General features: G+C 35.8%; 1 protein-coding gene across 1 annotated transcript in view; it reads left to right on the top strand.

Annotated features, from left to right (window-relative positions):
• The window catches only part of galnt17.S (polypeptide N-acetylgalactosaminyltransferase 17 S homeolog), a 160,600-nt gene that overhangs the window by 84,249 nt on the left and 60,619 nt on the right, over positions 1-15,732 (top strand). The window contains exon 6 of the mRNA XM_041584122.1: positions 1,047-1,244. Within this exon, the coding sequence (XP_041440056.1) occupies positions 1,047-1,244 (198 nt within the window). The remainder of the gene's footprint in view (positions 1-1,046; positions 1,245-15,732) is intronic.

Genomic DNA, 15,732 nt, shown 5'->3' with positions numbered 1-15,732 from the left:
TATAAACCCCGGAGCAGCCTCCCTTTTGCCCACACTAGATTGTCTAAATGTCACCAAGCTAACTGCCTCATCATCCTGCTGCTGTTCTGTTCCCCCTAAACTAGTCAGCTAGGTCCTGCTCAGTGAGCAAGAGTCTCCTCTCAAGATTGTCAATCGACCACAGTGTTGCAATTTGTTGCTGTAGTGCTCAAACAAGAGCCTCTAAAGTGGCAATTTTCTCACAACCATCACAGAGGTAAACAGTTTTGAACTCTTGTTCCAAATCTGCATACCTGGGGAAACCTTCAATCTTGCTAGCGCTCATTATCCCAGTTACAGAGCAACAAACAATAACCAAAATAACACACTTTGACCTAGTTTTCTTTCTCTCTATGGCCATCATTTTTGCGGCAAAATTTGGTGAAACCACTATAAAAAAATGTAATACTTAAGTACTTAAATATACAAACCTTACTTTAAAATAACAATTAATAACAAATATGTATCCTTTTGTGTTGGTTGGTTTTTTGTTTCAGTTGCTTTTACCAGTCAGCAGCCTGTTAGTAAACAGGCTCACTGGAATCCCAGAGATTCCCTGTCTGTTCAGGTGCACTAATCAAATCCCTTGTGGCTAGTGACTTGGGCAGACAACCAGGAAGTAGAATATGGCTTTAGTTTTGATTTTGGATTTTGCCTTTTTAGTGTAACAAATACCAAACATATTCAAATAAAAGGCTACAAATATTTTTAGCACAAGCTCTATCAATTTCATTAATGTGAAAAAGAAGGTATATTGCTCCTTTATAGTAACATTTGTTTTGCCTTCTTTGTATAACAAAAGAAAAAACCTAATTTATTTATATCATTTCTATATTTATATGTTAAATTAAAGTTTACAGCAATAAAATGATTAATGTTATTTGTCCCTTAATATAAAATTTCACTTTAATTCTTTAATGGTCCACAGAGCAAAACATTGCAATGCAAAGTAAAAATGTGATGACTATAACAATATGACTTCAAATGGAACATTGTCATTTATATTTCTATAACTTTTATTTTTAAAGGGCAGAACCAGTTCTTTCTCGAATACAAGAAGACCGGAAACGGGTCATTTTACCTTCAATAGATAATATCAAACAAGACACATTTGAAGTGCAGAGATATGAAAACTCTGCACATGGATACAGCTGGGAGCTCTGGTGTATGTATATAAGTCCGCCTAAAGACTGGTGGGATGCAGGAGATCCATCCTTACCTATCAGGTTAGTAAAAAGAAGCATACATTTACATTATCTAAAGGTTACAGTGGTGCTTGAAAATTTGGGAACCTTTTAAAATGTTCTATATTTTTTATGAAACATTATCTGATTTTTAAACAAGTCCTAAAAGTAGATAAAGAAAACCTAGTTAAACAGATTAAACAAAAAGTATTATCAGTCCTGCACATCAACTTGGAGGAATTTTAGCCCATACCTCCATACAGAACAGCTTCAGCTCTTGGATGTTGGTGGGTTTCCTCATATGAACCACTTACTTTAGGTCTTTGCATAACATTTCAATTGGATTAAGGTCAGGACTTTCCAAAGCATTCACGTTATCCTTCTTTATCTATTTTTTTTGGTAGAGCGACTTATGTATTTAGGATTGTTGTCTTGCTGCATGACCCACTGTCTCTTGAGATTCAGTTCACTGACAGATGTCTTTACATTTTCCATTAGAATTCTCTGATATAGTTCAGAACTCATTGTTCCATCAATGGTGACAAGCTGTCGAGGCCCAGATGCAGCAAAACAGGCCCAAACCAGATCACTCCAACTACCATGTTTTACAGATTGGATAAGGTTCTTATGCTGGAATGCAGTGTGTTTCTTTATCCAAATGCAACACTCCTCATTTAAGCCAACTAGTTCTATTTTGGCTTCATTCACAAAATATTCTTCCAGAATCCTTCTGGTTTGACCTCATGAACTTTAGCAAACTGTAGATGGTCAGCAATATTTTGGGAGTAGAGCGGTGGCTTTCTCCTCCTTCTTACCCTGTCATATACACCATTACTGTTCAGTGTTCTCCTGATAGTGGACTTAACATTCACCAACTTGAGAAAGGCCTTTAGTTACTCTGGGTTCTTTTGTAACCTCTTGAACTATTAGACACCCTGTTGTTTGAATTATCTTTGATAATCAATCACTTCTGAGTAGGGTAAAAACTGTCTTGAATTTCCTCCATTTATACACAATCTGTTTGACTGTTGATTGGTGGAGTCCAAACACTTTAGAGATAGTCTTGTAACCTTTTTCCAGATTGATGGGCAACAACTCTTTTTTTGAGGTCCTCAGACACCTCCTTTGATCAAGCCATGATACACATCCACAAATGTGTTGTATGTGTGATCAGGCTTTACTGGATCCCAGTTGTTTAAATAAAACCAGGTATCTGACTCACACCTGATTGTCACTCCACTGACTGAAAACATCAGACTCTGATTCACCTTCTAATTATATGATAATCATAAGGATTCAGGTCAAATACAAACAAAAATATAGACATTTTTAAAGGGTTCACAAATATTCAAGCACCACTGTAATTATACTGTTCAGTATATTCAGGTTCAGGTTTTCTACATATAAGTTCAGCTTCGTGATACTAAAATTCAATACAGCGTGGTTAAGAATCTGGTCTACACTGAATATTAAACAGAGGCTTAATTAGAAGTTAAATATACTTTGTTTACACAAAAGGTGACGGTTAATTAAAGACAGACTAAATAATCTGTAAACACCTTCACATTCACTGCATTACATTATCTTGTTCTACGTGCAGTTGATTTTTGTGATTAAAGCCAACTTGTTCTGCAGTGGTGCATTTTATGGATCATGCACATGGCAGCAAGGGCTCCAATAATAAAACTTTAAAATCCAGAAAAAGAGGGTTTTGCCTTAAAGGAGAAGGAAAGGATTTGTTGAATTGTATATATTGGATATTGTATATATCGTATATATTATCTGGGATGGTGCTCCTTTCAGCAGAAAACTGCACAGGCCCGGGGTTATTCCAGCGAGAACCATGGAGCGGGTGTGCATGAGTAGGGATGGGCGAATTTGACCTGTTTTGTTTTGCCAAAAATTCGCTGCCGGCGAAATGTCACTGACGCCCATTAAAGTCTATGGGGCTCAAAAAAATGTTGGTGCTTGGCAAAATTTTTTTGACGTGCGTCATTATTTTTTGACGTGAGGTGCCATACAAGTCTATGGGCGTCATTTCCACAGTGAAACAAGGCGAAAAAATGTGCCCATCCCTGCGCATGAGCAATAGTGCGAAAAGCCGAACTTTAACAAAGAAATTGGCTATTTTGCTGCGCATGTGTCTGCCCTGGGAAATTTGAAGAAAGAAGAATAAGGCAGCTGATCGCTCCGTGGAGCTCGCTGGAAGAACCCCTGGACTGATGCAGTTTTTTCCTGATAGGAGCACCGGTATGTGAGGTAAGTATATACTGTATAATCACTTGGGGGTGGCTAACTTTTGGCACCTCCGATTTAAATAGGCTTTTACTTCTCCTTTAAGATAATTTCTGATTATTGCATGCCTTGTGGTTTTATGTTGCCTTGTGGTAACTTGGATAGTTATGGACTACTAAACCAGAGACAGCTGGGATGTACCTATAATGCATATCCAATATATTCACATGAATTGGCATGAGGATGTCTAAAAGGTAGTTTTCTGCAACACAAGCCACACAACTGTCTGCAGAGATTAGAAAACACAGACTGTAATATTAAGCAGTGACCCTGCCTCATGCAGGGGTGCTTCGCCAATGAGGCAAGTTGAGGCTGTCGCCTCAGGCGGCAGGGCCCCACTATGTACCAGGGGCAGCAAAAATGCTGCTCCTGGTACTTTAAGAGCGAATTTCTGGGGGAGGGGGGTTAGCAGCACCTGCTGCTGCCTCAGGCGGCGGAGGGGCCAGGATCACCCCTGGCCTCATGTATTAGACTATATAGTGCTATAGTGCTTTACAGTCTAGATGACAGTTTAGCCAGTGTCAGAACTAGGGTTAGGCACATGCCTAGGGTGCAGCGGCAGGGGGTGACAGGAAAGTACTTCTTCTGCTGCCTACCCCTGTTCCCAAGGCCTTGCTCCTTTACTCCTTAACACTTATACTCTGCTCTGCTGGGTCGTCAGTGTGCATGCTCACTCATTCGGGCACACATTGCGGAGGCAGAGAGCTGGCTGGCCAGGTTGCCGAGGACACCCTGAGTGTAGCATCCTGTAGCAGCACTAATTGCTTTGTTATTTGTAATCTATAGAGTATCTATCTATATATCAGGAGATGAAGGAAAATTACAGAATTTCTACAGGTCTACATTATTTGAGAATCAGATTACAAGTTCCAGGCAGGGAACATATTGGATATATATTTATCAGAGGTGAAAAAAAAATAGATTAGGAAACAGCAAACCTAACGCAACTTCAAAAATTACCCCTAAACGTATATATACATAGTTTATACACTTATAAACATTGCTAGCTGATGCCATCAGCTATAAGTAGTGATGTAATTTTTGTCACATGACTTGTGTTCTATAATAAATAACTTTCCCTGTGTTGTAAAATATGAGGATGCAAGATTTCACCTCTATGCCTAGGCCTTTGGCATGTGCTTTTTATGATCAGGGAACTCATAGGTGACTTATAATATCCTTTTATTTTACAATAGGGGACACAATATTCAAATATATGTATGTATGTATATATGTATGTATATATATATATATATATATATATATATATATATATATATATATATATATATATATATATATATATATATATGTATACCCCTTAGACTCAGGACATTATTCATAGGACGGTTATTTCCAGCTCAAATAAATAGTATTCAACAAGCAGGGCCCTTGAAGTTACTCATGCTCTGATCTGACCTTATTATTAGTAAGCTGCAGGCATTCTAAATGAAAACAACACATATTTTAAAAATTTAATATACTTGGAACTCAATGTAACTTGAAAAATTAAAACATGTTGTTCTCTTTTATACCAAAGAGCATGTGGTTTCCATGGTAAATCTAATAATGATTAGTTTGTGTTCAGAGATTGCTGTGCTGTACTTTACATCTTCCCAGTTTCCAGTTTCTTGTCAAATAGCAATGAATTCTTCAGCCAGCTTTGTAATTATCCAAATTGCTCTTTGCAGCATATATTGTTGGGTGATAATAGGCTTTACATATTATGGCATCTTAGGAGTTTTATAGTAAGCCACACTTCTTTTGGGAACAAGGACATTTTTATTTTTCAAATTATTTTAAAAAAAGTCAGTGAAAGTGAAATTAGCACCTTTTTTGAAGCCGCTGAAAGCAACATCCTGATTTACAGTATATCATATAGCGACCTAAGATATATGAGGGAACATGAATTTATATAACAATTTATATAGCAAAACAAATATCCTAGATCTACTATCATTGTCGTGGCTGTAGCTGTACAAACCAACGGTATAAAGTATAAGTATAAAATAATACAGTTTGGAGATTGTGATGCAAGCATTTCTTTTTTCAGCTGCAATAATGTTATAATAAATAGATACTGAGCTTTTATTTTGTTATGTTTAACCTTTGAATACTTAGGGGCACATTTACAAAGCTCGAGTGAAGGATTCGAATTAAAAAAACTTCGAATTTCGAAGTGTTTTTTGGGCTACTTCGACCATCGAATGGGCTACTTCGACCTTCGACTACTACTTCGACTTCGAATTGAACGATTCGAACTAAAAATCGTTCGACTATTCGACCATTTGATAGTCGAAGTACTGTCTCTTTAAGAAAAACTTCGACCCCCTACTTCGGCAGCTAAAAGCTACCGAAGTCAATGTTAGCCTATGGGGAAGGTCCCCATAGGCTTGCCTGTGATTTTTTGATCGAAGGATATTCCTTCGATCGTTGTATTAAAATCCTTCGAATCGTTCGATCGCAGGATTTGCGCTAAATCTTCGACTTCGATATTCGAAGTTGAACGATTTTAGTTCCTAGTCGAATATCGAGGGTTAATTAACCCTCGATATTCGACCCTTAGTAAATCTGCCCCTTAACGTCAGGGATTCTGAACTCTGATAAACTGCACAGTGCATATTGTAGAGTGAATTTCTCATCTGGAATTTTCAATTAGCTAAAAGTTTTTTGTAATCTGGCAAACAAAGCAGTGTACAAAGCAGGAAATGGAAAGAAAACTCCCTCAAGCACATATAATGATATATATGCTTTAAGTAGCAGATTCTTAGATTAAATTTTAGTTTTTTGGTATATTGATTTTATTAAAACCATTAGCTATTCAATAGATCATTTTTTTTTACTAAAAGTCCTACTGCAAATGATTGTTTTAGAACATTGTCCTGATGAATACTGATAAATGTTATACTACAGGTGATTGTAAAGAGACAGATTTTATGGTGTTTCAATTAAATAAAATTTTTGCCATCTTGTAGAATAACTCAGATAGAGAAATTACAGAGCAGTTATGTGAACACCTCAAGTATTAAAGTATAAGTAAAGAATAATCGTAAAGTTCTGATGATCTGTCCAAAATTGTAATTGTATGCTTGAGTCAGCTAAAATCCCCCAACATAAATGTGATAGTAGGTGCACATACCATCAGTGGTCCATCCTCCACCATTAATCCAAAAGAAGGTTTTTCGCACAGCACCAATAGGTTAAAATTCCTTTATTGGTAAATAACATGGCAAACAGCTATGTTATTTACCAATAAAGGCATTTTAACCTATTGGTGCTGTGCGAAGACCTTCTTCTGACCAGTAAACATACAAGGGAGAGCGATTTATCATGAATTGCTCTTTTTTTTATCATGTATTGCCACATTTTTTTCTTATTCCAAAGAAATCCAAAACTCGAAAATCTTAATAGTTTGCTTGTTTATTAAAAACTCAAATGTCAAAAACTAGTTTGCATAAACATGTGAAAAAACAATGTGAACGCAGCTACAGTAAATAACATTAATAACCATCATTTTAGTTTACCTCTGAACTACTTCTACTCCAAGCAGGGAGTAAAAATACAGTATTTAATAAAGTAATTAAGAAGTATAAGTTTGTATTCACCTGTCTGTACATAGATATCCCAAGATCCACAGTGCAGACAGAAAATGATAACAAAATCGAACTAAAGTTTCTACTGGCACGCTGTGTTTGCAGTTCTAATTGACTTCTTTAATTTGCTGAATACAATTAAGAAAAGAGTTCATTATTGTTCAAAATAAATTGTGTTTTGTCTTACATAGTACATAGACATACATACATGTAGTAGAAAAAGGTAGAAAAAAAACACACGCCCATCAAGTTCAACCTTTTAAATCTCTATATAAACTGCCTAACCTTTCATTGGTTCATATAATTGGTTTCAATAAGTACAGAAAGGAAGACAAATCACTGTCATAATACCATTGATGTCACATCTGCTGTGTTCTGGCTCATTATAGAGGAAAATAAAGTTGAAGGGAATTAAATGATCTCCTTTGTGGGAATCATGATGCGTTATTAATATATGTCTTGTATAATCTTCATAAGATAGGATTTAGACAATAGAAGATGAATTCAATTTCTTAGTCATATTAAACTCATTAAGCATACTGAAACAAACCTTCAAATTCCATGTCTTAGATAGTGACAGATCTGACAAGAAGGTTTGATGGAGAGCTTGCAATATTTTACTTTGGATTGAAAATCATCGAAGACTTTTCATGATTTGTAGGAAACTTGAGCTGTGTGCTTTTCTTGTACAATATAATTTGTATGATTGGTATAATGTAAATGCTTCACATTCAATGGGATTAATGACATTTGGGGAAATTACTGAAAGTCATTAATTGACAAAAAAATACATGGATTTTATGGTGCAGGTGCAAATGAGCTTGGGAAGTTTATAGGTGCCCTTTAGTCATGACTCAATTGCCACAAGTTTGTACCTGCTTACCATATAAAATATATATTTTTAAAAAGTTTTGCAGTAATAAGAACACTACCTTCAAGTTGGTTGGTGTAATATTTGATGCACTGTAAAATACATTTTTCTTTTTTTTAATTTCACAAGTGATACTTTCACTTACAGCTTTTATTACATTACCCCAGCATATAGAAATGATCGGACAGAAGCCTTCTGATCTTAAAATATTTTAAATTAATATTAAATGCCATATCCTATAATCTTTTAGCACTGCTATTCATTCAAATACTGTATCTCAAACCAAAAAAAATCACTTGTTCTTGATTCTTGATTTATAGATGAACTGCTTATAAATCAAAGTTATAGTCTTGCAAGAATTATCCTACGATCAATAGGACTCTTTCATTATTAATATTTGCTTCAGTTTGTAAAGTCTAGATTTCAACAGAAATATTCTGCATAAAGGGAAAACTTAAATATAGCAATGGTATAAAACTATTCAGTCTTTCCCATTTGACTGTGCTCTTCCCTTCAATATTAAATCATGCACTGATCAATACTCTTCATACCTCCAGTTTTGGTAACCAGTGCTTCTTCTCCTTGCTTTCCTTTTTTTTCAACTTTCTCTATGATTATGGCTTGCTTAACCCCCTACAGTCTACGTTTTTGGCAACTTAATTCCAGAGAAACTGCTTTAATATTACTTACAATGTCTTGCTGTATGTAGAACTCAAATGCCACTTGTCATTATTAATATATATTATTGTCTCAGCAACTTTTGATGCCATCATTCATCCTTCACATCTTTTTTATTATTATTCAGATTATTCTTTTAGTACCACCTTTGCTCTTTCTTAGACCCCTTATTATTTTGTTTGTAAACATCCTATCTTGGCCAGTTAATAATTGATATGTTCCTATACCACTTCTACACTAAAATTGAACTCTCCTAAATGCAACACAGGTCTCAACTTTTTGTTTGTCAGCCATTTCTATTTGGAAGTCTCAGAGCTACCTTGCTTGATGGTAGCCATACAGTGGCAGATTAAAGCTGCCAGTTTGGACCACTCAGACAAAGTTTGCAATTTATATGCCCAGTTATGGGACCCTCTGATGGGCCTGTTTGACCAATACTTGGCTCGTTGATGTGGCCCTTGTCCTGACAGCCTGTATTCTATTTGTTGTGATTTCATTTTTTGGTCCTCAAGGTGGGCACATCAGGGAAAGATCTGCTCATTTGGGACCTAGTGTATGGCCAGCCAAAGACAAATATAGTCCATATGTGTTAAAACATTTCTTACTTATCAGTCATTACTCACTTCACTCATTAGCTCTTCTGTGGCATTCTTTTTAGAGATGCTTCTCTGTAGCTTTTTTATAAGCCACAGCTTTGCTCCTAGTTCAGTACTCAGAGCAATATTTTCACTTTTCTTATTCTTGATCTTAACTATCTCAGTGCTTTCTGTCTCTAGCCCCATTCTATTTTTAGTTTGTAATCTCTATTGAGTAATACCCACTAAAACTTCTTTGTTGGTCAGTATTGGAATATGGTGTTGTTTTATAAAGTCTTTATAAAGTACCATTTCATGCAGAATTTTTAGTTATATTGCTTTTTTGCAGTTCTCTGTGCAGGCCATTCAAAAAACTTATTTTACAACAATCCAATTCTTTACAGACCTTGGTTTGTTATTATACACTAGAATCATTGGGCCTTGCCAAGGTTTCCTTTATTTATTTATTTTTGGCTGTGTGCATAAAAACTTTTTTTACAAACCGAAGGATGGTTGGAGGGTGATAGGAGGGAGGTGGAAGCAGATAAGGTGGGTGTTACTCAAAAATTGCTAATATCCAATCAGTCTATGCTACACTACGTACACATAGATATATATTAATATAGTATTCAGAATTCCAGGCCTTATTCAAGAAGCCTTGTTCTTGTTTCATAATTTCTTTTTAATAGTAGAATAGAATATGCATTACAAAGAAATATCTTGCTTGCATACCTCACATCCCCACATTTCTACAGCATATTCAGGGACATAATTACTAGGAGCACAGGATATGTAGGGACCTATCCTCAGGGGTGCCTCATGAACTAATCTTTAATAGTAATAATAATAATTAAAGGCCTAGTTATAAGTTACCTACATTAAATTAGGTTACTTAGTCTCCAACATGCAGGCTTAATTGAAAAATCTGGCACATATAGCCAAATCCTTTTACATCACTGACATAAATTGTATGATATGTTCATGTGCACCATAGTCATCGATAAAGCCTTTTCCTCCTGTAGTCTTTGGAGGTGGAATTAAATGTTGAAATTATTATACATATTGAAATAAATATGACAGTGTTAAATATAATTTATTAAAATACAGAATAATATTCTGTCTACATTCCCCCTCGATATATACAAAACCTTAGTGGGCAAGGCTATCTTAGATCATACTGCCATAGAACAGAGACTTACAAACTTCATCCTAACTGCGTTGAGATGATCTACTACCTCCCACTAGAAAAACCTATTCCCCCAAAGCTTACATATATACGAGGGTGGAAGTTACATGAGGGAAATGGAGTGCATGATGGCTAACATTTGGGGCCACCGTTCGCAATTGAAGAAAATAAAGTGAAATGGCACTATTTAATAGCTATTATACACAGACAGGGAACCAGTACCTCAACCTTAAGTTATTAACCAACCTAAAATGCTATCATTGACTTAATAAAAAAAATTGAGTTGTTATAATGCCCTACACATGAGCCCAGTGTATAGTTTATGTTCCATATGTTAGAAAATGTAGGGGGGAACCCGGTTACCCAAAAAAATAATTAATCGACCGTTGCAGGCTATCACTCTGAAAAAAGTAAAAGACGCCAGTGTTTTTTGGGACTTAGAAAAATGTTGTACTAAAAATTGAAGAAGTCCTATGTACTGCATTGCACTTCGCCTGATCTGAGCTGGCGAAGGCAAGTCTGGCGAATGAGGCAACTTTCAGTAAAATTTGCATCTTGGTGAATTTGCTGACTTACGTCCATTTGCCAGAGCGAAAATTCGCTTGGCGTTAGAGTGCAAAGCAACACTAGCGTCTATCGCTAGCGAAGTGACGCCTGCGCCCGTTAGTTAATCAGCGAAGTAACGAAATGACGTCATAGCGAATCGTCGCCAGCGTTAGTCACTTCGCCCTTTAGTAACTGTGCCCCAAAATGTATATATTAGTATAGAATAGCTGAAAGTCTCAACTTTGTCCCTTTTGGTCAGCTTGCCTCAATACAAACTTTGCATTTTTCCGGATTTAGGACAGATTTATAGTGATGGGTGAATTTGCTGCGTTTTGCCAAACGGCGAACAATTAGCAAAACAACGCTTTTTCCGACGTCGGCGAAAATTTTTTTTGAGACGCTGGCGAAGTTTTGCGGGCATTTCGCGAATTTGTTCGCTGGCGGCGAATCACGAAAATTCACTGCAAATTCGCGCCTGCCGAATAAATTTGCCCATCACTACAGATTTATAAAACTGACCAGATCAAGTCAATGTAATAGGCAAATTCAATATTTTTCAGGATTTTCTATCACAGAATGGCTGAATATATCAATATATAATAATATATAATAATAATCAGAATATATCAAAGGCATCTAAGGGGAATTTGTGGTTTTATGTTTCTTCAATTGATAGCAGTTAGATTCAATACTGAATTAATTGAATTGTCACTGTACTTTCATAGCTGATCAAATTTATGATCTCCAGATGATCAATTCCCAGATCATTATTATGGTCTGATCAGAAGTAAGTCTATTTAGAATTGTATTCCTGACTACATTTTACAGTGAAATACATTTCTAATACATTCTATTGAAATGGAAATAATTATTCCTACCTTGCAAAGGACATTTTAATTTTATTTTCTGCATTTTGTGCCTTTCAGTACAGCAACTAACTGCTTAAATTGGCAGAACGAAGCCTGGAACATATTGTTAAACGTACAGTACATTAACCTATAATCTCTTCTGCTCGGTCTTTGCAAGGTAGCTTTTTTTATTTTAGCATCTAAGTTTTTGCCATATGCTATGCTTTAAGCTCAAAATCAAGATATAAAGATTACTTTAGATATATTCAATAACTCCAAATTCAGTACTCCAAATCAGACCTGCCACGGTCATGTAGAAATCAATGGCAGACATCCCATTGATATCTTGATCTGTGATTGGTTTCATTCAATAATCCAAAGATTTCATGGCTTCGGGTGTCAATTCTGAAAAACTAGAAGGTTTCAGGTAGGGATGTAGCCAACGTCGGAAAAAATGTTCGCGAACGTCCGGACAAAAATGCGAACGGTTCGCGAACGTTGCGAACCCCATAGACTTCAATGGGAAGGCGAATTTTAAAAGCTAGAAAAGACATTTCTGGCCAGAAAAATGATTTTAAAGTTGTTTAAAGGGTGCAACGACCTGGACAATGGCAAATATGTTTCTAAAAAATCCATTGTTGACACAGCGCTGCGTTTTGTGCTGTAAAGGGCAGAAATCACACTACGTCACTCAGGTGGTGTTTCTGGAGACGGTATTATTATTGATATTTAGACAGAATGTGAAAAAGCTCACACAGCTAGGTGGCAGTGGTTTGAAGAACACACTGGGCAAATAATGCCTGCAAGGTCAACGTATACACTACAGCAGTGGATACGGAATATATTATTGCTGCTTGGAAAACGTCACTCAGGTGGTGTTTCTGGAGACGGTATTATTATTGATATTTAGACAGAATGTGAAAAAGCTCACACAGCTAGGTGGCAGTGGTTTGAAGAACAGATGTAGATGAGAGATCAGCAGCAGGACAGACAGCTGCCCACAGCAGCTACATACAGAGCACTGCAGTAGAAGGTAGATTACTAGCCAGCAAAGCTACCTAACCTAAAATGTCCCTCAAATCCCTGCAGATTTCTGTCCCTACAATACAGAGCAGTATCAAGTAGATTACTAGCCAGCAAAGTTACTATCAACTGTCCCTCAAATCACTAACAGCTCTCTCCTTACACTAGCTCTTCCAAGCACACACAGGCAGAATGAAAAAACGCTGCAGGGCTTCAGTTTATATATGGAAGGGGAGTGGTCCAGGGGGTGTGGGGGTGGTCCAGGAGGGAGAGCTTCCTGATTGGCTGCCATGTATCTGCTGGTCTGGGGGAGAAATGGCAAAAAAAGCGCCAGCTAAGGCGAACCCAAATTGGCGAACGTTGCGTTACGTTCGCGAACATTCGGCGGACGCAAACGGTCGATGTTCGCGCGAACAAGTTCGCCGGCGAACAGTCCGCGACATCCCTAGTTTCAGGCATCAAATCTGAAAAAGTCGTAGTTTTTGGTGACAAATCTGAAAAGTTTGTACGATTCTAGGGGTTTTTTTCCACACAAGAAATTTTTGGAAAAATGTATTGATGAATATGGGGAAAAATGTGTGCGGATTAGGTCGGAGTAGTTTTCAGAAAATACTGATACCTTTTCAGATTTTGATAAATAACCCCCTAAATGTATCTTTGCACAGTCATTTTGAATCCTTCAGCTACAGTTACAGTATGTTGTACTGTGCAAGGAGAAACATTTATGAAAAGTAAACATTGATCTCAAACAAATCCTATCCTCCCATAATTTACCTTATCAAAAAAACATTTTTTCAAGTAGCAGTAATGCTGCTATAATTATTCAAACTCTTCAACGGTAAAAAAAAAAGATGTTTTAAGGCCTTTTATTTTACATGACTTTTACAGTTGACTGTAGAGTAGTTGGCCAGTTTTCCTTAGAGAAAAGCTTTTAATAGTTAATTAATTTCCTTAGTTTTCCTTGTATTAAGAAACTGTAGACTGAATTATATAGGATGAGTATATTGTTCAATGTGGAGGCATTTTCCCTAATGTATATTATCTGATTTTCATATTATGTATTCAGAATCGTGGCTTTGTGTTGTTTTACTTCAAGCAATGCAGGATTTTGGTTGGCCTTCTAGAATGTTCACTCTTCTTTTCATCATTGTATTGATCACCTCCATGCTAGATTACTGAAAATGTAATATGTGCATTTTCGGACTCATCATTTTTCTACAAGCTTTCTACAAGCATACAAGCCAATCTATTTGTGTGTGTGTGTTAATTTAATATATCAAGATATTATACACTTATTTAAATTTAAAAAAAAAAGAATATGATTTACACAGCTGATTATCTTGACAGCTGAAGTAAGATATTTTTAATGGCAATAAAATAATTGAGGTGTTATAGCTGTGAAATACCTGGCAGCTGCTTCATCTGTTCAAATTCAAAAGTTGAGTGGCCTCTCTCCAACTTACAAACAACAACTGCTTAAAGATACTCTGCTATTCTTGCAAGAAAACGTGAAAACGATTTTTTCCAAATAGCTTTTCAAGATATGCTAGGTCACATGGAAAAGAGCATTTGGTACTGTAATTAAGTATGTGTTCATGAAAAGGGAACAAAGTAAAGGTGAGCTAAAAGTGCTAAAACCTAAGAACTAAAACAAACTACATTTCATTATTTTTTATCAAATTAATATCTGAAAAAAAGATATATATAGATATATATATATTTATATATATATATATATATATATATATATATATATATCATGCACACTAATATTGGTGAAACACATGTTATTGTTTTTAATTATATCACCACATTAATATTTTGTATATGCATACACTTCAAAATTAGCTCACATATTTCCTCATACATGTACTACTGGGCTAGGATGGGTTTTGACACATGATTGGATGGCATACGCATGTTCCACTTACCTGGATAGAGGAGTAATCAGTTACCATTAACAAAGTTTATGGGATTTGAGCATGGAGGTTGTGTTTTTCTATGTATTTTTTCAGCAGCATTACAGCTAGGGGCCACGAGAATATAATATAGTACTTATTAATTGATTCAGTAATAGAGGAGATAGATCATATGTTAGACCCTCAACACCATTCAGAGATTGATACATTAGTAACAGCATGAACCAAGTGTTTCTTTTAAGTAATCTGTGTATGATTTGTTACAAAGTATACTTGCTATATCTACAATGCAAGCTGTTTTCATTATCTATTTTGTTGAAGAAAACACTGTTACAATGTATCTTGTTGTTAACTTGCTTTTACTTTGTACTGATATTGAAAAGGATTTTAGTATAGCATAAAGATTTTAGTGTTGCAACAAGAATGTAATTTGAGTAGTTCAGCAACAGACTTGGCTCAGATGCTAATTAAGTGATATCACTACAGCTGTTGTTTTTCCCGCCAGTTAGTAGTTATAAGGCATGTACATTGATAGATTCAGCACTTTGAAAAAGGCCGAAACGTTCGTCCTATGCTGTGTTATTTTCAATAAAATCTTTTTCATATTTTTAAGCCCTGAGAGTGCTGATCTTCTTTGGATATATATATATATATAATACACAAAAGCCATGAATATCCTGTAAATTATATCCTTATAAACGGTGAGTTCTGATGTCATCAGTTATAAACAGTGAGTTCTGATGTAATTTCTGTCACATGACTCATTGAAATTTGTGTATTATAATAAATAAAGTACCCCCAGTTGTAAAATATGAGGATATTAGAAGTTACCTTGGAGTTCCATGACCTGTATAAAAACACTCGGCCTTCGGCCTCGTGTTTTTATATGGTCATGAAACTCCTCGGTAACTTATAATATCCCTATATTTTACAAAAGGGGGTACTTTATTCACTATATATATATATATATATATATATATATATATATATATATAT

This window comes from Xenopus laevis, chromosome 2S (assembly GCF_017654675.1).
Source record: "Xenopus laevis strain J_2021 chromosome 2S, Xenopus_laevis_v10.1, whole genome shotgun sequence".
Taxonomy (NCBI): Eukaryota; Metazoa; Chordata; class Amphibia; order Anura; family Pipidae; genus Xenopus; species Xenopus laevis.
This window is presented reverse-complemented; position numbering and strand designations above follow the sequence as displayed.